General features: G+C 39.3%; 1 protein-coding gene across 2 annotated transcripts in view; it reads left to right on the top strand.

The window, feature by feature from the left end:
- The window catches only part of LOC117710279 (uncharacterized), an 84,879-nt gene that overhangs the window by 21,695 nt on the left and 37,107 nt on the right, over window positions 1-26,077 (top strand). The window contains exon 6 of one of the 2 annotated variants that reach the window (XM_076932681.1): window positions 775-1,961. In XM_076932681.1, the coding sequence (XP_076788796.1) occupies window positions 775-1,961 (1,187 nt within the window). Of the gene's footprint in view, window positions 1-774; window positions 3,364-26,077 lie in introns of those variants that run through there. The other variant, XM_034505029.2, reaches the window with a different exon arrangement.

Below are 26,077 nucleotides of genomic sequence, written 5' to 3'. Positions count from 1 at the left end.
TAGACATTGTGGAAGGTATACACATTGAATAGGTGCTAAGTTTATGTCCAAAGCCTCTAATAAGCAACTATTTCATAATAAAGCTGGCATTACTTCTGTACTTATAGTATTAAGTTTAGTGAAGTGGACAGTTCATGAGAGTCAAGAATGTTGTTGTTGAGAATCCTTAATGTCTGTACCACGTATCTAAAGAACAAAAAGTCAAATTATGGAAATGCAAAAATTTGTTATTCTTTCATTTGTTGTTCTTCTTTTAATAGGTATATGGTCACAATGGATCCAAACCATGTGAACATAGGGATATTAAAAGAAGCAGTGTATCTCTCTTCCAGTAGACTCAGAAGATATGTATTATTCCCCATTTTGAATAGACTTTCTGAATGTGGGAAAAGTTTACAATTAATTTGTTTTCCAACTTCATTGGGGATACAACCACATGACTCACACTATAGGGAAATTTATTAATTTAATTAGCATGGTAAAGCTTTGAGTTCTTCCAGTTCTCTCAAATATGAAAAAAAAATCTCATATAGAAAAAGGATGTTATAAATGTGAGCCATGTAATAAATGTTTTTAATATTACATGTATCTTCAAAGACACACAACTAACCCATAATGAGTGGGAACTCCATGAATCTAAACAAAATTTGAAAACCTTAGATCCGATTCTACTTTACAATTAGAACACACTGTAAAACTCACTCATAGAGATAAAAATATTTATCAGTGTGATGAATGCAGTAAAGCTTTCACATGTTTTGATTATCTTTTCAGGCATGAAAAACGCCATACTGGAGAAAAACCTGTATATACTCAATGTGATAAAGCATTTGCATATCACAGTCATCCTCAAAACCATCACCGAATTCATACTGGAGAGAAACCCAATGAAGATATTCAACATGGTAAAGCCTTTGCACATCACAGTCACCTTCAAAGGCATGAAAGAATTCATACTGGAGAGAAACCTTATGAATGCAATCAGTGTGGTAAAGCCTTTGCACATCGTAGTTACCTTCGAAAGCATAAAAGAATTCATAGTGGAGAGAAACCCCATCAATGTAATCAATGTGGTAAAGCCTTTGCATGTCACAGTAATCTCCGAATACATAAAAGAACACATACTGGAGAGAAACCTTATGAATGTAATCAATGTGGTCAAGCCTTTGCATGTCAAGGTAATCTCCGATTACATAAAAGAACACATACTGGAGAGAAACCCTATGAATGTAATCAATGTGGTCAAGCCTTTGCATCTCACAGTCATCTCCAAATACATAAACGAACACATACTGGAGAGAAGCCCTACAAATGTAATCAGTGTGATAAAGCCTTTTCACAAGGCAGTTCTCTACAAATACATAAAAGAACACATACTAGAGAGAAACCCTATGAATGTAATCAATGTGGTAAGTCCTATATATGTCACAGTAGTCTCCGAATACATAAAAGAACACATACTGGAGAGAAACCCTATGAATGTAATCAATGTGGTAAAGCCTTTGCAAGTCATAGTACTCTCCGAATACATAAAAGGACACATACTGCAGAGAAACCCTATGAATGTAATCAATGTGGTAAAGCCTTTAGGAGGCACAATACTCTCCAAATACATAAACGAACACATACTGGAGAGAAACCCTACAAATGTGATCAATGTGATAAAGCCTTTTCACAACAAGGTCATCTCAGAATACATAAAAGAACACATAGTGGAGAGAAACCTTATGAATGTAATCAGTGTCGTAAAGCTTTTGCACGTCAGAGTCATCTTCAAATTCATGAAAGAATTCATACTGGAGAGAAACCTTACAGATGTAATCAATGTGATAAAGCCTTTGCACAATATGGTAGTCTTCAAATACATAAAAGCACACATACTGCTGAGAAACCCTACAAATGTAATGAATGTGGTAAAGCTTTTTCACAACATAGTTATCTCCGAATACATAAAAGAACACATACTAGAGAGAAACCCTTTGAATAAGCAATGTGGTAAAGCCTTTGTGTGTAATCTTTGAAATCAAGAGCAAATTAATACTGCAGATGAACCCTATAAATATAGTCAGTGTGATAAAGTTTTGCACTTTGTGGCATCATCAAGAGAAAAACCTTTGATGTTATCAATCTGTTAAAGACTTTGCACTTCACAGTAGTTTTGAGTGCTGATAAAACTCACAGTGAATGAATCTATGACGATAAAGGATTTGATATTTAGCCAACACATTTACATTAAATTACAGAAAATTATTCAGGGGAATAAATCTGACAAGTGTCAACAACATATTCAAACATTATGTTACTCTTTATTATGCCCTGATGACCTGGAAGAGATATAAGATTGCTTGCTTCAGAAGTATCTGAGGCCTTGGCACTTTAAAGATGTTTCAGAGTCTAAATCTCTACAAAATGAAAAAGAGTGAAAAGAAAGATCAGGAGGGAAACTGACAAGTCTTAAAAAGTGGCTGAGCACTTGACCAATGCCACAAGACAGTTTATCTCAAATGTGGTAAGAAGACAGCAGTGGGAGCCAATAAGGACACATGTAACTTGTATCCCTGCTGGAGTTTATGTCTTCCATGAGGAGAGGAAAGAAATTTGCAGACATGAAGACTGACTTGTCTGAACAGGTTGGTATTCTGCTTCTCTGAAGCCTGTAAAATTCTGTTAGGAGGACATCAGGAGATCCTGAGACTTAAACAGAAGTGAGACTGGAGCAATCATGCCATTGCAAAGAGCTGTGCAAGGTATGGATGAACTATGAAGGGGAGAGCTTTGGATTTGAAAGCCAAAGGATCAAAAGACTAGAGGGTGATGCTCAGGGTGTACTTGAGCACAAGCTGACTCCAATGGTGCTCTCTGCATCCACTTAGCTGTGGTGGGTCAGCCCCTCCACATCTTACACTCTTTCCTTATTCTTGGCAACTACAATGTAGCTTCCAGTAAGAGCACTGTGCTCCTTCCCTGACAGTCCCCTCCCATTCATTAATCATAACCTGCTTCCCTGGGAAGAGTAAGGATATTCTAAAGAGCTATCTCTCACTTTGGGTAACAATTAGTGAAACAGTGGACTGCATGAAATTCAAATTTCCTGGGTAATTACATTCTGTGTAAGACTGAGTCCTCCAGAGAAAAATGCTTCTGCTGAAGAAACATTTGCACATTGCAGAAGACAGAGGAGCTAAGAATGCGGTAGGGTTTGAGCAATGGCTAGCAAATTTTTATAATATTTGGCTGAATTACTTTGTATCTATCTCTTTCCTTCCACCTAAATATGTTATTACCCCCAAGGACTGAATAGTTTGCTTCTATTCTTGTCATTATTTCAATTTAGTCACACTCAATAAATATTTTCATGATAAATTTGCTCTTTTTCTGTTTTTTCTATTGTTTTCAAATTATTACTTTAAAGAATAGTTTTACCATGAATCTCTGGCTTTCCTGAAAGTAAGTGTATAGATTCTGGTATTATAGAATATCAGAGAGATTTGCCCACCTTACCTGTATTATAATTGGTTATTTTAAAGCCAGCTTGTGCCGCGCCGACCACCCTGACCAGCAGGGAAGAAAGACTAGCACACCAGTTCCTTCCAGAGACAGTTTTACTCAGGAATTGCCTTTCAGTTACAAGATCAAGGGGTGTGCCCCCGTGCCTCCCGTGAGTGCAGCTTAAGTAGCCTCCAGTGGACTGCCCATCAGCCCATACTACGTTTTGCTCCACCATAGGTTCACACTCATGACGAGAGATCAGGCTACCGGCAAAGTGCAACCTCCTCACCAAATAAGGACTTCTTCCCCCAAGAGGGCTAAGGCAGTAGGCACCATCTTTAGGGCGCAGCAGAAGCTTTCCACATCTCCCCCTTTTTTTATTTACTGCAAAAGCAAGCATTGCTTGATCAAGCAGGCTCCATTCCGTAGGAGCTCACGATCGAAAGCAAGCAGCTAAGACTAGAACACTCACTCTACTGGGTGCAATGGGTCAAACCCACCAGGTGCAAGAGCTGAGGTCTACACAAACAGATAGGACACCCATCCCATGTGCAATGAGATCACAAGTCTCCAGGGGTACAAGGGCTGTCCAATCCTGAATATAAGGGGTTATAGAGAGTTACTGCTTCAAAGCCGTCAGCCAAGCTTGAGGTGAGACACCAGCCTCAATGGCTTGAAAGGCATGCACCACCAAGGCTCTCCCTCGTCTTTGAGATCTAGCCATATGACAGAGACAAAACAAGCAGAGCAGACAGACACCCACTAGGGCAACTGCTAACACTCCTATCCCCGCATACTCTTTCAGATGTTGAACTGCTTGCAGGATCAAGCCATCTGCCAATGATAGATCCATTCTGGTCGAATTCACCATGGTGATGGACACACGAAACTCCTGCATGAGGGAATCAAACCTCCTTGACCAATTTCCTAGCAATCACTGAGATAATTGTATAGATAAATTGGCATCTCTGGACATATTATTATAATGCAAAGGTCTGTCATTTTCCATTCACGTCCCAATTGAGCCAACTGCCAAAGGGTATCTACTTGTTATTGTGGCAGCTGTTTGATTATACATTAATATAAATACTTGAGCATCATGCCTTATGGGCATTGGCATCAGGAATGCTGATAGGATCCCCCATCGCAATTCCGTCATCACAGGATTCACCAGAGGCAGCAGAAGCAGGAGAATCAGCAACATTGCACCGGCGGACCAAACGTTCTGGTACCCACACCGGATCTTCACGGTCCTGCGGAAAAACGCAAACAGAGCCTCGGGACCAGGCCAACACTGGATCCGGGCCACACCATAGGCCTGTAAGCACATCCTTCCATTTAACAAGGCCTTGAGCTACAGGCTTCCAGGTGGCATGACGCTCCGCTGCCGAGCGGCCGTCCACATCTAGTTGCAAAAAATTTAAAGTAAATAAGGCAAGGGATAATCTTTCTTTTGGGGTGTGGCCATAGCCAATTCCCCCTTTCTGTTTTTGCAGACTTTCTTTAAGGGTGCGATGTGCACGTTCTACAATGCCTTGCCCTTGGGGATTATAGGGCAATCCATGTTTAAGATATATATCCATCTGTTTACAGAAGCTCATAAATTGCTGAGCTGTATATGCTGGGCCATTATCAGTTTTAAGCTGCTGTGGCTTCCCCCACGCAGCCCAGGCCTCTAAGCAATGATTTATGACATGGCGTGCCTTTTCTCCACTCAAAGGAGTTGCATGAATAATGCCAGAGCAAGTATCCACCGAAACATGAACATATCTCAATGTTCCAAACTCAGCAAGATGAGTCACATCCATTTGCCAGATTTTCAAAGGTAAAAGTCCTCTGGGATTGACTCCCACACCTGGGGGGTGGTGAAAAATCACACATTGAGGACAATTAAGAACTACTTGTCTGGCATCAGCTCGAGTCAAGTGAAATTTTTGCTGTAATGTCTTAGCATTAACATGGAAATCTTTATGAAATTGAACAGCTTGATCAACGGCAGAATTTAAAAATATACATTCCATTCTGGTCCAAGCATCTGCTACGGCATTCCCAGCACTCAACGAACCAGGTAAATTTGTATGAGCCCTAATATGGCAGACATAAAAATGATGTTGTCTCTGCCAAATCAACATTTGTAGTTGTTTCAATAAATTACACACTGTACTGGTATTTTTAATGGGACCAGCCAATTCCAAAACTTTAACTGCATTAACCACATAATGCAAATCTGAAAGCAAATTAAAGGGGAAATTACATTGTTTAAAGACCTCTATCACTATTTTCAATTCAACGATTTGAGGAGAAGTGATTTGAAACTGACATAAAACTGGTTTCTGACCCTCTACCATATAGGCTCCACAGCCAGTTTTTGATCCATCTGTAAATATGTTAGATGCCCCCTTAAGGGGAGCACTAGCTGTAATCTTTGGAAAAACAACAGGATGTTCCTTAAAAAAGGACAAAAGGGGATGTTTGGGATAATGATTATCAATATCACCATCATAACTACATTTTAATATTGCCCAATCATCTATTGTGGCACATAATACTTTAACTTGTTGAATGGAATAGGGAATAATTAAGCTTCCTGGTACAACTCCAAAAAATTGCACACATTGTTGAATACCATGCATGGCCAAAGTGGCAACAGCTGTTGGATAATGCTCAATGGCTTTGCTTGGAGAAACATGTGAATAAATCCATAATAATGGGCCTTCCTGCCATAACACCCCAGAGGGTTGCTGATATGTGGCCAAAATACACAACATAATTAATTGCCCTTCTTTGTATCTCTGTAAAAAGGCACCCTGCAACTTTTCCTCAACTTTAATAAGGGCCAATCTAGCTTCTGGAGTTAATTGGCGGGGAGAGTCCAAAGCAGAATCACCAATTAAAATATTATATAGGGGCTTTAATTCATAATTTGGCAAATTTACATAACCTCGTATCCAATTAATATCTCCCAATAATTTTTGAAAGTCATTTAAAGTTGTTAAATGATCTTTCCTAATTTCAACCTTTTGTGGTACAACTTTCATATTATGTATCCTGGCTCCAAGATAATTCACTACCTGATCTCTCTGTACTTTCTCTGGGGCAATATACAATCTTTTACTCTCTAATAATAAAATTAATTTTCCAAAAGCCAATTCCAGTACCTTTTCATTCGCAGCAGCCAACAAAATGTCATCCATATAATGAATGCACCTCATTTTTGGAAACTCTCTTCTCAATGGTTCAATGGCTTTTCCTACAAATAACTGACACATAGTTGGACTATTTGCCATCCCTTGGGGCAGAACCACCCATTCATACCGCTGATCTGGTTCTTCATGATTACAGGATGGAACAGTAAAGGCAAAACGTTCACTATCTTGGGCACATAATGGAATAGAAAAAAAGCAATCCTTTATATCAATAACTATTATAGGCCAAGAAGCAGGCAATGCCGATAACAATGGCAATCCCCTTTGCACGGGGCCCATGATCTGCATTTGTTGATTAATAGCACGCAGATCATGTAATAATCTCCACTTTCCAGACCTCTTTTTAATTACAAAAATAGGCGTATTCCAAGGTGATACTGATGGTTTAATATGCCCCAAAGAGAGTTGCTCTTGAACTAATTGTGTGGCAGCTTGTAACTTTTCAGAGGATAATGGCCACTGAGGAACCCACACTGGATCCTCTGTCTTCCAGATTATGGGAATGCCTTCCTCAGTGGCCCCTAGGAAAAACCCAGGCCCTTTCTATCATTCCTTGGGACATTTTCTCCTAAGCCCTTAGAGGGATACCACCCCATGTCCTGCATCATCCTTTGAGAAGGCAAGGAATACCCTTCATTAGTAAGGCGATAATTCATGTCTTTCAAAAGATCTCTTCCCCAAAGGCTGACAGGCAGTTCCAACACATAAGGCTGAAAACGGCCTCCATGTCCTTCATGATCTTTCCAAGGGAGCTCTCTTGCACTCATGTCCGGGGTCTTGGCATAACCTAACCCTTGCAATGTTTGTGAGGATGATTGAACAGGCCAGCCTTTAGGCCAATTCTTTAAGGCCACAATGCTGCGGTCCGCTCCAGTATCCAGCAATCCTAAGATTGCCTTGCCATTTACCTGAAGCTCCACTAAAGGGCGTTGATCCATATCGAGGCTAAGGAACACAGAATCTACTCCTGTGGATCCAAATCCTCGATTTCCTCTTTTTTGGTCTCTAGAAGGAAACATATCATGCAGGCTGGGCAAAATGAGAAGTTGTGCAATTCGGTCTCCTGGAGATATTGCCGAAACTCCCCTAGGGGAGGAGACTAAAATTTTTACCTCTCCTTCATAGTCAGGATCGATAACTCCTGGATGAATGACTAATCTTTTCAGGGCTGATGATGATCTACCAATTAATAATCCTACTGATCCCGAAGGAAGAGGCCCCTTAAAATCTGTAGGGATAAGCTGCACTCCCATTTGTGGTGTTAATACGACTCTGGCGGTGCAGTGGAGGTCCAACCCTGCAGAGCCCGCTGTGGCCCTCCTCGGGGTTTCATATTGGGCAAGTTGCTCTCTGGACTGCTCTGATCTTCCATGGCCCCATATATTCGAGGGCCCTGAGGCCTGGGGCCCTGCATCCCGTTTTTTGAAACAGGATAAGTATTTATCTGTCCAAGAGGTTGTCCATTGATATCTTTCACTGACCTGCATTCATTTGCCCAATGATTACCTTTCCTGCATCTAGGACATAGCCCAGGAGGACGTGTCGTGGCCCCTTTTCCTTTATCAGGACACTGACGTTTCAAATGTCCTTGCCTACCACAGGAAAAGCAAGCTCCAGGAGCTTTGGTTTTGCTTTTAGAATGCTGCACTATCCCCTGTACCACTGCAGCTGCTAAGCCAGTATTAGAGAGAGGACCGCCCAATTCCCTGCATGCCTTCATCCAGGCTGTCAAACCTTTAGACTTCCATGGAGTTATTGCTTGTCGGCACTCTCTAGTACACTGCTCAAATATGAGCTGTTGTATCAGGGGCATAGCGGTATCAGGATCCCCAAATATTCTGCCTGCAGCCTCCATCATTCTGGCTACAAAATCTGAGAAAGGCTCTGTAGACCCTTGGACAATCTTTGTCAGATTACCTGATACTTCCCCTTTATTTGGTAAGGCCTTCCATGCTTTCACTGCCATAGCATTTATCTGTGCATATACTTGTGGTGGATATGCTGTCTGATTGTTCAGCCATTGGCCCTGCCCCATTAACATATCAAGGCTCCATGCAGCCTGACCTTGAGCTGCATTTTCTCGAGCCTGCTGTTGAGCAAATTCTGTATATAAGGACTTCCAATCAAGGTATTGTCCCATGGACAGGCAGGCCTTCACAAGAGACATCCAGTCTGTCGGTGTCATGGCTGAGTTAGTAAGCCTTTCTATCTGTGCCTGAGTAAAAGAGGCATTGACACCATATGTCTGCACAGACTCAGATAAATTTTTGAGAATCTTAAATTCTAGGGGCTCATAAGACCTCACATGATTAACATCCTCAAAGACAGGGAAGGCGGCTGCCGCCTCCCGCCAGGTCTTGGGACAAAACGTACAGGATGACTTTGGAGCTGTCCAGCCCTGTGCACCTTCTTGTTCCGCATAAGGCGGCGGCGCACTCGGTTCTATCCTGTCTGCCCTGTCCCACCCTGCTTCCACTTTTTTCTTGCTAGGTGGCTTCTTCTTCCTTTTGGCTATAATATCCTCCATCTTAGCTAGCAGCCCTTGTACTGCCTCTTCTAATTTTTCTATTTCATCCTCTGAGCTATCCTCTGACCCTGACTTCAGGCTTGGGTATAGCCCTGGTAACTCTCCCTTTTCTCTCTCTTTTGACTGTCTTGAGTTGGTAGATCGAGTCTCTGACCGCATCTCTTTCACTTGCTCTAACGCCTCCGTTGTTGCTTGAATGGCAGGAACACACTCCTCACTAGTCAAGCAGGTTCGAATAACCCTCCAGATCCCTCGCACCCCGGTCTTTCCCTTTTTGTCCTGTAGAGTACCCTCCTCCCATGCTCGGTCCAGATCCCTTCCTAACTTATCCCAGCAGGCTAATGACAGGTTTCCTGACACTGCAAACCACGGAGCCACCGCTTCCACCTCGCTAAGAAATTGAGCCAAAGCTCGATCTTTAAATTTCAAGCCCTTACTATCAAGAAGCTCATGAAGAGCTACCTTCACTGGGCAAGACGGCGAGGTCCCCATTTTAGTGGCTACGCTCGCTCGCGGCGCACCAAAACCACAGCTAAGAAAAGGATCCCTCTTGGACTTTCACTTTTATTCACCTCCTTCCGAGGACCTTAACAAATGCCGCCTCCTTCCGAGGACCTTAACAAATGCCGCCTCCTTCCGAGGACCTTGTCTGTTGATGGGCCCCACTTACCGGCCACTTACCGATCGATCGCCCTGTCTGTCCCTGGTTCTGGAACTCCGGGAACTCACGCAGAGAAGATCCCCGTACGGGCCACCAATTGTGCCGCGCCGACCACCCTGACCAGCAGGGAAGAAAGACTAGCACACCAGTTCCTTCCAGAGACAGTTTTACTCAGGAATTGCCTTTCAGTTACAAGATCAAGGGGTGTGCCCCCGTGCCTCCCGTGAGTGCAGCTTAAGTAGCCTCCAGTGGACTGCCCATCAGCCCATACTACGTTTTGCTCCACCATAGGTTCACACTCATGACGAGAGATCAGGCTACCGGCAAAGTGCAACCTCCTCACCAAATAAGGACTTCTTCCCCCAAGAGGGCTAAGGCAGTAGGCACCATCTTTAGGGCGCAGCAGAAGCTTTCCACACCAGCTAATTAGGTTTTCTTGGTTGGCTTATTGAGGATAAGTAGCTAAGCCTGATTCCTCAGTGTAACCAGGAAGATACAGGCTATTTCCAGAGGAACTGGAGAAGGCTTCCATGAAATACAATCCTTCTGCCTTAAACTCTACTATCTCCAAAGAGTAAGCAATATTGTTTTTCTTTATCATTGTTTTAACTGTTATAAACTCTTATGACTCATAAAAGGACTAGTGGAGAGTTCTGTCTTTATTTTAAAGATGGTTAAACTCAAGGTCACAGAGGTAAGTGTTTTTTCAACTGCAGTAATGTGTAACTGCTCATCTTACTAATCTTGTAATCCTAATGACTCATTAGATGAAGTTGAAGCCACTAAAGACAGGCATGGTGACACAGACCTTTAATCACAGAACTCAGAAAGTGGAGGCAGAAATTTTAGGATTTAAATGTTATCCAAGTAGAGAGTGATCAGTGGGTGTAGAGTAAGGTCCAAGGAATCAAGAGACTGATTGGCTCACGCTATGCCTATATTAATTTTTCTTATAGGTTAGTTCAGTGTCTGATGCATTGTTTTTCTGTCATTTTATTCATATAGTGGATTATGGTTTTTTTTTTATGTTGATCCATTTCCTCATCTCCCAGCTAAAGTCTTCAACCATGGTTAGTAATCTTGATGTGTTTTTTTTATTCAGTTTGTGAGTATTTTATTGAGTATTTTTGCATTTATATTTATGAGGGAAATTGGTTTGAAATACTCTTTTTTGTTGTTGAGTTTTTATGTGTGTTGAGTTGAAGACCCCCATACTCGGGAGACCCTTCCTCAAGCCTCCAGATTGCGACCACCCAAAAATCACAAGAAACCATACCTGGATGCAATCAGCAGAGGTTTATTAGGGGGGGAGCCGGCGGTCAAAAACAACAAGCTCTTTAGCTCCAAGAGCAGGGTTTTTGGCCACGTGTGGTGGGATAAAGGGTCTTTTATAGCATGGGGTGGGGGGAGGAAGGCATTTTCACGCGCTTACACATGATTGGTTGTTTACAAATTTTGAACATAGCACTGGGAAGACCGAGGGAGGGGTAACCAAGAACAGTGGAACATTTCAGAGAATCTAGCCCAAATGATCTAGAGTCCTGTGAGATCACTCTGCACACTCATTCTTCTCAAAAATGTGGTTTTCACCATGCTATTGTGTCCTATTCTGCCATTTCAGATTACTATCTTTACTTTTTCCGGCTATAGGACTATGGCCCCACCTAGGTAGTAGCATCTTTATCTGTAGTCAGGAATGCCTTCCTGCCTTGGGCGAGGTTTGGGGAATGTAATCCAGCAAGTGTCCTTCACCTGGAATGTGAAGGCCTGAAATCTTATTTTCAGTTCCGAGTTCTGTAAGGCGGAAAAATCTACACATATTTCATAAAATGGCCTTTATAATTTTTCACTCTACAGAGTATGGGGGTTAACTGTGAATTGGGTATTGTTCCTTCTGTTTCTATTTTGTAAAATACTTTGAGCAATAATGGCACTAAGTTTACTTTTGAAGTCTGATTGAATTCTGCACTAAAACCATCCAGCCCTGGGTTTTTAATTGGGAGTCTCCTAGTGATTTCTATATCTCTAAGTTTTATAGGTCTATTTAAATTATTTATCTGATCTTCATTTAACTTTAGTAAGTGGTACCTCAAGAAAATTACTTATTTTAGAATCTCCAATTTGGAAGGGAACAGGTTTTTAAAGTATAACCTTATGATTTTCTGGATTTATTTTTTTAAAGATTGATTTATTATTTATTTATTTATTTATTTATTTATTTAATGTATGTGGGTACACTGTTGCTCTCTTCAGGCACACTAGAAAAGGGCATTAGATTTTATTACAGATGGTTGTGAGCCACTGTTGGGAGCCGACTTTAGTAGAAAGCGGCTAGATCAACTTTGCAGCCATCTGGAACCATATACCCTGATGAAAGACTTGGTTGTCAAAAGCCTATAACAGCTGAAGCACACTCTGATAAATATATTGTTTATCCCACATAGCTTGTTTTGCTGTTTGGTGACCTCAGCTGTATGGTGCACGTGGTAAAGTGTTTTCACCTGTGTTCTCCTGCTTGTGTATATAAATACCTCAGAATTCCCTTCAAGAAGAGAGACTTGATAAAAAAGAGACTCGGTAGGAGACTTGAGACTTGATCACACCTTGTCTTGTCTCCATTCTTCGTGTTGCCTCCCCCAAGAGCCCCACTCTCTCTCTTGACCAGAGCACTTAGCTCCAAAAGCGTTGAGGCAAATTGTTGAGGCAGAGTGTGAGCCTCAACAAGCCACCATGAGGTTGCTGGGAATTGAACTCAGGACCTCTGGCAGAGCAGTCAGTGCTCTTAACCACTGAGCCATCTCTCCAGCCCGGATTTCTTCAATGTCTGTTATTATGTCCCCATTTGTTCCTGATATTCTGTTGTAGATAGTTTGGATCAGAGTTGCCTATTTTGCTGGTTCTTCTCAAAGAATGAACTGTGTATTTCACTGATTTTTTTGTTGTATTGTTCTCTCTTTTTGGCTTTGGCCCTTGCTTTGATAGTTGCTTGCTTTCTCCTCCTTTCAGGTGTGCTTACTTCTTTTTGTTCTAGAGCTTTCATATGTTCTGTTAAGTTGCTAGTAAGACATATTTTCCCCTGCCCTCTTTTTAACGTATGCACTTAGTGCTATGAACTGTCCTCTTATCACAATTTTCCTTGTGTCCCGTAAGTTTGGATATGTTGTGTATTCATTTTCACTGAGTTCTAGAAGTACTTAATTTCTTTATTACTGTCTGACGCATTTTTCATTCAGTACAAGTTGTTCGGTTTCCCCGAGTTTGTTAGCAATCTGTATTTCTGTAGCTGATCATGTTCAGATTCACTCCATGGTGGACTGATAGGATACGGCAGGGTATTTCAGTTTTTTGACATCTGTGGAGGTTACACTGTGTCATTAATTTTGGAGAAAGTTCCATGAGTTGCTGAGAAGAAGGTATCTTCTTTTCTGTAATGTGCTGTAAATATCAGTTAGGTCCATTTGGCTTTTTAGTGTCACTTAGCTTGAGTTGTTCTCTGCTTAGTTTTTGGATGTAGGGCCTTTCCATTGGTGAGAATGAGGTATTGAAGTCTCCCATTACAAATGCTTGTGGGTCAGTGTGTGGTTTAAGCTACAAAAGTGCTTCTTTTACAATGGTAGCTACTCTTGTGAGAACAAAATTTGAAAGCAGCATTGAAACGATAATAGAACTCATGGTCAGCAAAGACCACCAACAACATATTAAATATAGTAATAATAAAAATACTAAGTCCCTCCAGGGGCAGGGTGACCAAAAATGAAAAGGCATACAAGGACGTGCCCAGACAAGTCCAAACAAGCCCAAGTGAGTAATGGCCTATCTGGTGTTTACTTCTCTCTCCCTGTTTCTGAGAAGTCCAAGGTTTCATGTTAAAAAATAAATAAATAATCATCCTGCCAGCTCAAATGATTGCTTACGCAAATTGCTGCTGTTTGAAATATCCAATCATATGTAACCGTGTCAAATTTTCCCGCTGTCCCCAACTTCTACCCATAAATATCCCAAGTTTCCTGGGTTCTGGGTTGAATCCTCTATCTCCTGCGTGAGATATGTTTCGACCTGAGGGCCCATTAAACCGCCTCTGCAATTGCATCAAGAAGATCTTTCGTGTGTCTCTGGGTGCACACTGATCTGGATTTGAGTGAGGATCTCCCTTTGGGGGTCTTTCACTCTTATTTTGGCATCTTAGATGTTATAAATTGAAATGTTATCTCGGTGATTTTTTTTTTTATTAATGTATATTGTCCTCTATCTCTTTTGGTTAATTTTGGTTTGAATTCTATTTATTTTTTTTAAAGATATTAAAATGGCTACACCAGCTTGTTTCTTACTTCTCTTTGCTTGGAATATCTTTTTTTTCAACATTGTACCTTGAGGTAATGTCTATTTTTGATGTTGAACTGGGTTTCTTGTATGCAGTAGAAGAATTGCATCCTGTTTTACCATCCATTCTGTTAGCCCGTGCCTTTATTGGGGGGAATTGAGGCCATTGATACTGAGAAATATAAATGAATAGTGATTACTAATTTTTGGATTATTTTTGTTTGTTTGTTTTGTGTTTGTTTTTTTTTTTTTTTCTCGAGACAGGGTTTCTCTGTGTAGTCCTGGCTATCCTGGAACTCATTCTGTAGACCAGGCTGGCCTCGAACTCAGAGATCCGCCTGCCTCTGCCTCCCAAGTGCTGGGATTAAAGGTGTGCGCCACCACTGCCCGGCTAATTTTTGTATTCTTTTGTTGTTAGTGATGGTGTGCTGTGTGTGTGTGTACTTTTAGTTTTGCTGATAATGTGAGATTACTTATTTCCTGAGTTTTCATGTGTGTTGCTAACCTCCTTTTGTTGGCTTTTACCTTCTCTCACCTTCTGTAGGTCTGTATTTATAGATATTGTTTCTATATCTTTTTTATGGTGATTGAAGTTTTCTAAGTTTAGTAATCAGGGCTGGCTTCTGTAGTTTCATAGAATCTGTGTCCATGACCTTCTAGCTTCAGAGTCTTCTCTAAGTAGACAGGATGAATTCTTGAATACAGAGATATTATTAAGTTACTTGGTTCCCCTCCTTCTTTTTAGTTATTGTCTCTTTGTTATATATCTTTAGTGATTTGATTATTACATGGCAAGGGGCCTTTGTTTTGTGGTACAATCTATTTGGTATTCTCTGTGCTTCTTGACATCTCCTTGAGGTTAAAAAATAGTTTATATCATTGTGTTGAAAGTATTTTCTAGACATTTGAGCTGGTATCCTTCTCTATGTCTATTATTCATAGTTTTTGTCTTCTCATAATACCCCAAAGTTTCTGGACATTTTGTGCTAGAATATTTTTATATTTAACATTTTCTTTGACCAACGTATCCATGTCTTCTATTATATCTTAAATGTCTGATAATCTTTCTACCATCTCCATTCTGCAGGTAAATTTTGCCTGCGTAGTTCTTTACAGTCCTAAATTATTCATGTCCAGGATTTCCTTAGTCTGTGTTTTCTTTATTGCTTCTATTTTCAGGTTAAGGTCTTGAACTTTTTTACTTCAACCATTTTTTCTTGGCTTTATTTAAGAGATCTTAGTTTCCTCCAATTATTTCTTTGTCTTTTCCTGGCTATCTTTAATGGATTTGTTGATTTTCTCCAGTTGCTTGATTGTGTTTCACTGGATTTCTTTAAGGGATTTATTCATTGCCTCTTTAAGGACCTATATTTTCATATAGTTGGTTTTTCTTGTGCTTTTAGCTATGTTGAAATTTTCAGGACCTGCTGTAATAGGATAGCTTGGCTCTGTTGCTGACCTATTTCCCTGACTGTTACTGATTATATTGCTATGCTGGTGAATAGGTATCTGGGTTTCAGGTGATTATAGGTCTAGGTTCTGATTTTTGGGTTTGTCTTGTTTGAATGGGAGTTTTGTTCCAAGATTTCTATTTACTGTCTTTATTTTTGGAGAGGTGTTGGCTGAATTTTGCCTATTACTCGCCTGTTTGGCTGCTGTCTTTAAGTGGAAATGCTTGCTGGTGTTGGAGCCTTGAGGAAAAGAAGGCCAGGGAGATATGATCTTAGCTATTCATAGAAGGCAAGATGAAGGGGGTGTTGAAGTTGCCTCTGCTATTCTATTCCAGTGCTAAGAACAACTGTGAAGATTGGGTCTGGGGTAATTGATAGCATTGGTAGATATGTGGACAGCCTACCTGGTCTTCTGACATATGGTTGAACAGAAGCTGTCTGCCCAAGTTGGGGCTAGGACACAGAAATGAGGTAGGACAAGAAAGGCCAGTAGGGATGGTATGTGTTGTCTACAAAGGCATAGACAGGGGGAAAGGAAGCTTCCCCTGGTTATTCTGTTCTGGTGCAAAGGGTTACTGTGAGAATTTTATCTCTGGTAATTAATAGTGGGAAAGTCTTTGTACAGACTGCCTAGTCTTCTGATATGCATGACCTGTGGTTAATCAAGAGGTGTCTGACCATAGTTTGTAGCTAGGACACAGAGATCAGCAGGAAGGGATGTGTATTAGTCAGGGTTCTCTAGAGTCATAGATCTTATAGAATGTCTCTCTATATTGAGGAAATTTATTGTGATGAGTTATAGTTTGTGATCCAACGACATTAACAGTGGTCAGTTATGAAGAGGAATTCCAAAACTCTAGTAGTTGCTCAGTCCCACAAAGCTAGTTGTTTGAACTGGTCTCTGTAGAAGTTGATTCCAACTGAAGTGCCAGCAAATAAATGCAAGCAGGCAAAGAGTGAATCTTACTTCTTCTAATGTCCTTATGTAGGTCTCCAACAGAAAGTGTAGCCCAGATTAAAGGTGTGTACCATCATACCTGGATCTGCGACCCTCCAATTCTGGATTGCAATTCATTCCAGATATAGTCAAGTTGACAACCAGAAATAATCATTATAGGATGGGAAGGTGGGACTGTCTGTGGTGTCTCCTTGAGTCATGGACAGTAGTAGAGGAAGCTGCAGCACTAGGGCCAACTATGAGTATTGGGTCCCAGGTAACAGAGTGGGGAAAGGTCTGGAGACATCCTACCATGTCTCATATCTAACATCTTAATACTGAGAAATCAGGTTCCCAAGGATCATTTATTTACTTCTTTATTCATTTAGGTTTTTGTTGTTGATCTGCGGTAGAATTTTTGTTTGTTTGTTTATTTGATAAGTACTGTGTGGGCTGGTCAGGTCACTCAATACATTTTGTTCTTGGAGTTGACCTGAATTCAGATACCAACACTCAAGTGAGGAGGCTCATAAACACCTACTATTCCAGATGCAGAGTATCTGACTTCTTCTGTGGTGTGTTATTTGTACACACATGAAAAGCACTCTCTCTCATACACACAAATACATACCTAAAATTGAGGATTGACTTGTTTTCAAAAGAGCAAAACAAGCTGTTTAGCTGAATAATGTTATCTTGAATTTAGTTTTTAAAAGTGTGCATTTCCTTACTCTGGTGCAGACTTACATCCAATCATCATCAATCAAAGGGTACAAAATGATTTCTAAGCGATCCTAACAGACACCCTTCTCTTTATCATCAGAGGATGAGATACTTTTAGTAGTCAAAACTACTTTGTCCAATTTTGAAAATTAGCATGCTTTAAGGAAATCTTTCCAATCCGAATAACCCTCTACCCACAATACATTATCTATTATTGGTAAAGAAAAGAACCAGAGTTCACGGGTGAGTCCTGGCCAGTGATTTCTTTGATTTTGATTTGAATATAATCCTGTGTTTTGTTTTGGTGTGTGTGTGTGTGTGTGTGTGTGTGTGTGTGTGTGTGTGTGTGTGTAAAGAGCTAATTGTATCTATAGAGCTATCTTTGTGTCTCGTTTTATCAGTGATGCCATCTATGTTGTGTTATGTTATTTTACTAACTATAATTACATTGCTGTTTCTCTCAAAAATGATATACCTTTACCTATTTTTGTACTTTGAAAATTTGCTATAGTATGTTACTAGTTCCTTAAATTTTTGTTGGTTTGGGGGACTGTTTGTAGAGAAAGTTTCAGTTTACTTTTCTTGATTCTAAAGGCTTTACCACTCTTCATTTTTTGGCACATCTATATTTTCCAGTTATCAAAGTATTCAATGTTTCAGTTTTTGTTATTTAAGTCATTGATATGCTCAACACATTGGTTTGATTTTTTTTAAAGAAACTTTTAAAACATACTATTGTCCCTTGGTCCGTATTAGCTTCAATTGTCAACATTTCATCTGAGGGGCTTCAATTGAAGTGTATCCCATCAGAATGACTGGTTACTATGTTTGTGAGAGCTTGTGTTGACTGGTGATGGATGTGGAAAGGCTCTTTCACTGAATATTTCATTGGAAATATCTTGAAGTAACTGGTTCTGGTCTGGCTTATATAGATACTTGAGCATGAGGCAGTGACCAAACCAGAGAGAAAGCCAGATAGCAATGTTTGCTCAAGGTTTTTGTTCCTTCATTTTGTGGTGTGAGTTTTTATTCTAAGGTCTCAAAGTGATGAAATGTGACCTGACAGAATCAGTCAAATAAACTCATTCATTACATTATATGCTTTGGTTACAGGATATAATCACACCATCAGAGAATCAAATTAGGACAAAAAAAATACATGTAGCTCAAAAGTGATTTTATTCCTGGACAGAACCCATCAGTTTGTCTTTTTGATGAATGTGGAAGATAGCAGGACTTTAGATGGCCAAAGCCAAAGTTATACACAGAGCTTGCTTGCCCATTTTTTGTATGGCCTGGATGAATAGTATGTTGATAGTAATGGAGATAGAGGAATTCAAAGTCAAAGAATTTCAGTGAAAAATAGACTTCAGGAAAGATTAAGCTAGAGATCAGTTGTGTGCTTTGGCCCCAATTTTTTCTTCTTCTGCCCATTCCCTGAGAAATTTAGTAAGGCAGAATTTAAAAGTAACGGACTGATTTCATAGATGGAATATTCAGTCTTTTGTGTGGTTTTTACATGTGACTCATTCACAACTAGAGTGAAAAAAAGCAACTAGTTGGGCAAAAGTGAAAATAAAGTCTATGGTTCATGGAGAAAAGCAACACTAGGTACTTTCGATGGCAGTCAAGTGCTGAAATAGGCAGGAGTTTTCAAGGAGGTTCTAACCATGAAAGAGAAGGCCTTTGCTCTCCATTGGAAGCCTAAGAAGGTGCTCAAAAGGTCACACTCTCCTGCTAAGACTTCAATTAATGCAATGAGTAGGCAAAGTGATTCAGAGTCCCTGGAAGCAACTTTATACAAAACCTGTTGCAACTGTGGTCCACGCATGGCAGGGTCCATCACAATTTAGGAGCCATACTTGGCAGGACCACTTATGTTGTACTGGTTCTGGAAACAAGAAAGATGAAAAACTTAGTGTCATAAATTTTTAGTGTGTTGTTTTCATTGCTCACTTATTCCAACCATCTGTTTGACAGTCATAGCTGAACTGAGGACACTGTAAGAGTTCTCTGCATGAAATTGTGAGGTAGAAGCCTGAGTTGCATTTTAAGACCATAAGATGTTGATCTATCTAAGTGATGAGACATCTGCCATGGACAGCTGTGTGTAGGGACTAGAAGTAACCAAAGAGAAAGGTTTATGAGTTAGTTGAAGAAGTAGGGCCATCTAAGTACTTTGAACCTGAAGCTGCATGTGTCTGAGACAGAACTACAGGATTTGGTGTTTGTCCTGCTGGGGTTCTGTCTTGCTTTGGTTTAATCTTCACTCACTATGTACCCATTCCTTTCTATTGGAATGTTGAATATGTGTTCTGTGCCACTGTATGTTGGAAAGATATAAATTGTTTTCTGATTTTACTAGATGTGTCAGGCAAGAGACTGCCTTGCGTGTCAAAAGAAACTTGGACATTTGAACAGGGAAGTTCAAATACAAGTTGTTGCAGAATATTGGAATCACTGAAGTTAGATTCCAAGAATTTTCATCATGGAATGACCACGAACTTATAGTGACCAGAGTCAGAATGCAGTCAATTGAAGGAAACATCTTTTTATTTGGGATGATGTCTTTGAACACTTGTCTATCTTCAATGACTTCTTGTGGGGAGCTTATTGAAGCTTGTGTAAGAGGGGTCTTTCTAGATGAAATTTCTCATTGAGGACAGGATTGGAGTGTCCATAGATCCATTTCCTATTTTTTGTATCTATGGGTTTTTTTTTTTTGTTTGTTTGAAATTCATCAGTCAGCTTCTTCTTCATGCTCTCATGCTGTCACCATTATAGACTTTATCTCTAAATCAAAAGGATAGTGTAGAAGCAATTCCTATTCAGTTCTACCTGATTTTGCTATCATAATATATTTGGAGTTTTAATTTTGTTGTTTTTGGTTTTGAAGACCTGGTTTCCCTGTGAAACTCTGGATGTCCTATAAGTAGGTATGATTACTAGAATGGATGCAAATTTAGAGATCCACTTGTCTGGCTCTTTTGGGCTGGGATTATATATGGGTCAACATGCCTAGCTTTTTTATTTTATGGCCTTGGAATATATGTTTTCACATAAGATACACATGTGCTGTTGTTTGTGCTTCATCACATCTTGAATGATGAAATTTACCAGAGTGTATTATTCTGATTCCCAGGATGGTGTGTATTCATGACATTAATACTGCCTGACCCTTCTGAATCATTTGATTTTGAGAGTGAGACATTCTTCCTATGTGTTGTGTTTGTTTTGAAATTTTGAATGACCATGAATGCATATGCACCTTTGTGTTCCTGATCCTCACAATAGTCAAAAGACAGCCTTGGAACTCCTGAACATGGAGTAATGAATAGTTCTGAGCCTCCATGCTAAATACTGGCAATTGAGTCCTATAAGACCAGCAAGAGCTATTAAGTACTGAACCATCTCTCCTGTACTATGTTGTTTATCAACAACATTTACATTGCTAATGTTTTCATTTGTTCATTATAACATTAAGCATTTATTGCCTTTAATTAAGATCTTATTAATGTTTCAGTTTAATCTGGGAAATTTCAGGTTCTTGGAATATGAATACAGAACTACAGTGAATATTAAATTCTTTGTAGGAAGTTCAATAAAAACTTCTGACATTCTATCTTTCTTGTTTTTTTAAATTTATTTATTTTTTGTTGTTGGATTATTTGTTTTGTGGGGTTTGTTTGTTTGTTTTGTTTTTTTGTTTTGTTTTGTTTTCAGCAGATACACTGTCATAATAGGTACTGCTGGCTTTTCTGGAACTTGTTTAATAGCCCATGCTGGCAGCCAAGTCAATGAGATACACTTGCCTCTACTTGCTGAGTGTTGCAATTAAAGGCATGAGGAAATATACCCACCTTACTCATAGTTTTTTGTAGTTTATAATTGTTTATACTGATTTCTCAAAAGTATTAATCTGCTTGTTTCTCTCTCTCTCTCTCTCTCTCTCTCTCTCTCTCTCTCTCTCTCTCTGTCTCTGTCTCTCTGTCAGTCTGTTAATTGCCATTTCTTTTGATGTGCTATATGCTGTACAAAGGGCACAGCAATGGCAAGTGAGCCTCATAATTTGGTTTTCTTCTAAAATGATTTCATGATTATAGAAGGATTTCTCTGTCATGGGCTAAGTGTGGGAATCACCAGAATTATATGAATATATTGTCAATGAGGTATTCATTACAGTGTTATCACTATCATGCTTTTCGTTCTACACATGTATGGGATATTTAAGGATGCATTGACTTATGATGATGTGCATGTGCACTCCACTTGGGAGGAGTGGTCCTTTCATTTGAGATTTAAAATGGGGGGGGGCTGTTTCTTGATTATTGATGCTCTTCTGTAATCCCAAATGAGAATGAGAAAGAATGAGGTTAATAATGCAAGCATGGTTCTCAGGTTCACTGAAAATAATGGGTTATTGACTAACTTACAATAATATATCATACATTTTCTTTTTTTTTTTTTTTTTTTTTTTTTTTTTTTTTGGTTTTTCGAGACAGGGTTTCTCTGTGTAGTCCTGGCTGTCCTGGAACTCTGTAGATCAGGCTAGCCTCGGACTCAGAAATCCGCCTGCCTCTGCCTCCCAAGTGCTGGGATTAAAGGCGTGCGCCACCACCGCCCGGCCATACATTTTCTAATACTATATTTTTATGACACAATTGGGAAGACCATAATATTGAAGAACATTGTCAACATAATAGAAGATATGGAGGGTAATTTTTTGTGAAACCTGATTCAAATGTGCTTTTGAAAAAAATTTGCTAAGTTTGGTGAGAGGGAAAGTTTAGGAGAGTTAAGAATGTTGTTGTGGAGAAATCTTAATCCCTATCCTACACTTGATGTCTATGAGGAACAAAAAGTCAAACTGTGTGAATGCAAGGTGGAAACCCTTTATTTGTTATTCTTTTAATAAGTATATTGTATGTCATACTGGATACAGGCCATATGAGCATAGGGATATTGAAAGAAGCAGAGTATCTCTCTTTCCTAGAACTATTAGATGATATATGGTAGTCCCCACTTTGAGGAGACTTTCTGAATGTGATACAAGTTTGTAATCATTTAGTTTTTCAACTTCTTTTGGAACACAACCTCAAACATATACTGCATAATTGCTATGAACATTAGGAATATGGAAATTCTGTTTGTCCTTCACTTCTCAAATAAAGTGTGACTCACAGTGTAAGAAAATTTATGAATATAATGAGAATGCTAAATCTGTGAATTCTTGCAGTTTTCTTCAAGTATCTGAAAAACTTAATGTAGAAAAAGTCTGGTCCTTTTGGTCTGAGCCAGTGCCCAGAGCAGACCTTCTGACATGGCTCCACACCCTGTCCCACAAAACCTAGAGGAAGCTTGAGTCCCAGGTACTCTAACATGCCTAGGATCACAAGTGAGGAGGCCACAACATCTGCCACAGCACAGAGAGTAACTGAGACCCCTGGGATCTAGGGAAGCAGGAACCCCTGCCCAGCCAGTGGCACAGGTTCCTTCTGGTCTGAGCCTTTCCTGAGCAAATCTTGGGTGCCAGCTCTGTACCCAATCCCACAACACCCAGAGGAAGCTTGACTCCAAAGTACTCTAATGGAAAGCCCACATACACATGGAAGCTGAACAGTGCTCTACTCAATGATAAGTTGTTCAAAGAAAAAGAAAGAAATTAAAGACTTTAGAATTTAATGAAAATGAAGGCACATCATACCAAAACTTACGGGACACAATGAAATCAATGCTAATAGGAAAACTCATAGCTATTAGTGCCTCTAAACAGAAACTGGAGAAAGCAGACACTAGCAGCTTGACAGCACACCTCAAAGCTCTAGAACAAAAAGAAGTAAATACACCAAAGAGGAGTAGACAGCAAGAAATAATCAAACTCAGGGATAATCAAAATCAACCAAATAGAAACAAAAGGACTATACAAAAATCAAAATCAAAACAAAACAAAACAAAAACAGGAGCTGGTTCTTTGAAAACATCAACAAGATAGAGGAAACCCTTAGCCAAACTAACCAGAGGGCACAGACAGTATCAAAATTAGTAAAATCAGAAATGGGAGACATAACAACAGATACCAAGGAAACTGAAAAAGTCATCAGATCCTACTACAAAAGCCTATACTCAACAAAACTGGAAAATCTGGATGAAATGGACAATTTTCTAGACAAATACCAGGTGCCAAAATTAAATCAGGATCAGATAAATTATCCTAACAGTACCATGAGCCCTAAAGAACTGGCAGCAGTCATTAAAAGTCTCCTAACTAAAAAAAAAAAAAAAAAAAAAAAAAAAAAAAAAAAAAAAAAAAAAAGCCCAGGATCACATTGGTTTAGTGCAGAATTTTATCAGACCTTCAAAGAAGACCTAATACCAATACTCTTCTAAGTATTCCACAAAATAGAAACAGAAGGAACACTATCCAGTTCATTCTATGAAGCCACAATTACACTTATTCCTAAACCACACAAAGACCCAACAAAGAAAACTTAAACCAATTTCCTTTATGAATATTGATGCAAAAATACTCAATAAAATTCTCACAAACCAAATCCAAGAACACATCAAAACAATCATTCACCACAATCAAGTAGGCTTAATCCCAGGGATGCAGGAATGGTTCAATATATGGAAATTCATCAACGTAATACACGACATAAATAAGCTCAAAGAGAAAAACCACATGATCATTTCATTAGATGCTGAAAAAGCATTTGACAAAATTCAGCATCCCTTCATGTTAAAAGTTTTGGATAGATCAGGAACTGGAGACTGATACCTAAACACAGTGAAAGCAATATACACCAAACCAGTAGCCAGCATCCAACAAAATGGAGAGAAACTTAAAGCAATCCCAGGAAAATCAGGGACTAGACAAGGTTGCCCACTCTCTATCTATTCAATATAGTACTTGAAGTTCTAGCTAGAGCAATTAGACAACAAAAGAAGGTCAAAGGGATATAAATTGGAAAGAAGAAGTCAAACTATCACTATTTGTAAATGATATGATAGTATACTTAAGTGACCCCCAAAATACTAGCAGAGAACTCCTAAATCTGATAAACAACTTCAGCAATGTGGCTAGATATAAAATTACCTCAAACAAATCAGTAGCCTTCCTCTACTCAAAGGAAAGGCAGGCGGAGAAAGAAATTAGGGAAATGACACCCTTCACAATAGTCACAAATAACATAAAATACCTTGGTGTGAACCTAACCAAGCAAGTGAAAGATCTGCTCAGTAACAGAATTTGAGTGCCTGATCTGGTAGTTCACAAACTTTGATGGGTACAATGTACTGGGGCAGAGGTAAATCAGGAGAGCTTAGTTTAGAAACAAGCATTATGGAGAATGAAGGTCCTAAAATTCTATAGCAGAGGTAATATAGGATTATATATTTCATTGAAAAAATTAACAATTCTCTTAAAGAAGTGGAAAGCATGTATAATTGACAAGGAAAGTGAAAATATTGTTTTAAATGTCCTCAGGGAAAGACTTTGAACCTGATTATTTAAGCCATATTTGGATATTCAAAGTCCCTGAAGAAAATTCATGGCTCTGTGAAAGCAAGGGAATATTAATGTTTCTTATTCTAGAAACATTCTAAATACCACCAATATCAGTCAATATTAGCTGATGTGCATCTCTTATTGTTTTTCTGTTTGAGCCTTTGTTACCATTTTGATATGATTAAAGAAGTGTGCTTCTCAGAGGTAGATAGAGGTGGTTTTTTTTAAACTCCATTTATGCTATTATATTTCTGAGGAAATGTAGAAAGAAAGAAGGCTTAAAAGGAGCAGTGTACTCCAGCAGAAGTGATTGTTTATTTCCAATAGTGGGAAAAAGATATCCTACAGTGACAAAGGTGATACCTATGGAAAAGGAAAAGAGACATGTAGAGTTTATGTAAGGATTTTTGGTGATATGGAAATTTCAATGCAGATTTATGTGTCTATATGCTAGTCTCTTCTTTTTGGTCACTTCTTCACATGTATCTATTATATCTCTAGAAATTGATTTGTCATGACTACAATGATGCATGTTTTAGCTGGTGACTGATTCATGTTAAGGCAGTAAATCAGAAGCTGGAGTTTCCACATTGAGTCAGGGGATTTCAGCACTCCTTAATAAAGTCAAAAGTTCTTTGGCTAGATGTAAGCATCAACCCTTACTTACCAAGCCTGATTATTGTTGGAGGAAATTTTATCTATCAGGTACATATAGGAGGGGCTATAGAAAGCCTGGGGATGTGACAAATTTATTGCAGCAATCATACTTTTTATACACTTCTCAGAAACAAGATATAATGGATTATTCCAGGAGGAGGACAATTGTTGCTAAGACACATGACAGAGTACATAAGGTTCTTGTATGAAAACAATTGTTCTGTGAAGCTTCTATATGCTTTGCTGACTTTTTGGTAATACAGAGTTACACAGGGGGTGGAGGGGGGGTGAATGCTCCACTGACTGAGGTATTGCTTCAGGAATCAGAAACCTAACCGCATACCTTTCAAACTTCAAAGCATGCATGGAGTAGCAAGCCAATCTCAGGGCTATAATACTCTCCAGTATTACCACCAAAAAATTCTAGAGACACTTATAAGGACCACATTTTATAAGTCCAATTAGAGACAAAATAATTAAGAAAACTCTTTGCTAGGTTTTGTGCAGCAATGAAGAAGGATAATTCATGTAAATTTAGTTAATGGTTAATTTTTCATCATGCAAGGCATGAATATAATTTCATAAAGTGTTTGTGTGAC

This window comes from Arvicanthis niloticus, chromosome 1 (genome assembly GCF_011762505.2).
Source record: "Arvicanthis niloticus isolate mArvNil1 chromosome 1, mArvNil1.pat.X, whole genome shotgun sequence".
NCBI classification, from domain to species: Eukaryota; Metazoa; Chordata; class Mammalia; order Rodentia; family Muridae; genus Arvicanthis; species Arvicanthis niloticus.
Note: the sequence above shows the minus strand (reverse complement) of the source record. Positions and strands in the feature narration are given on the sequence as shown.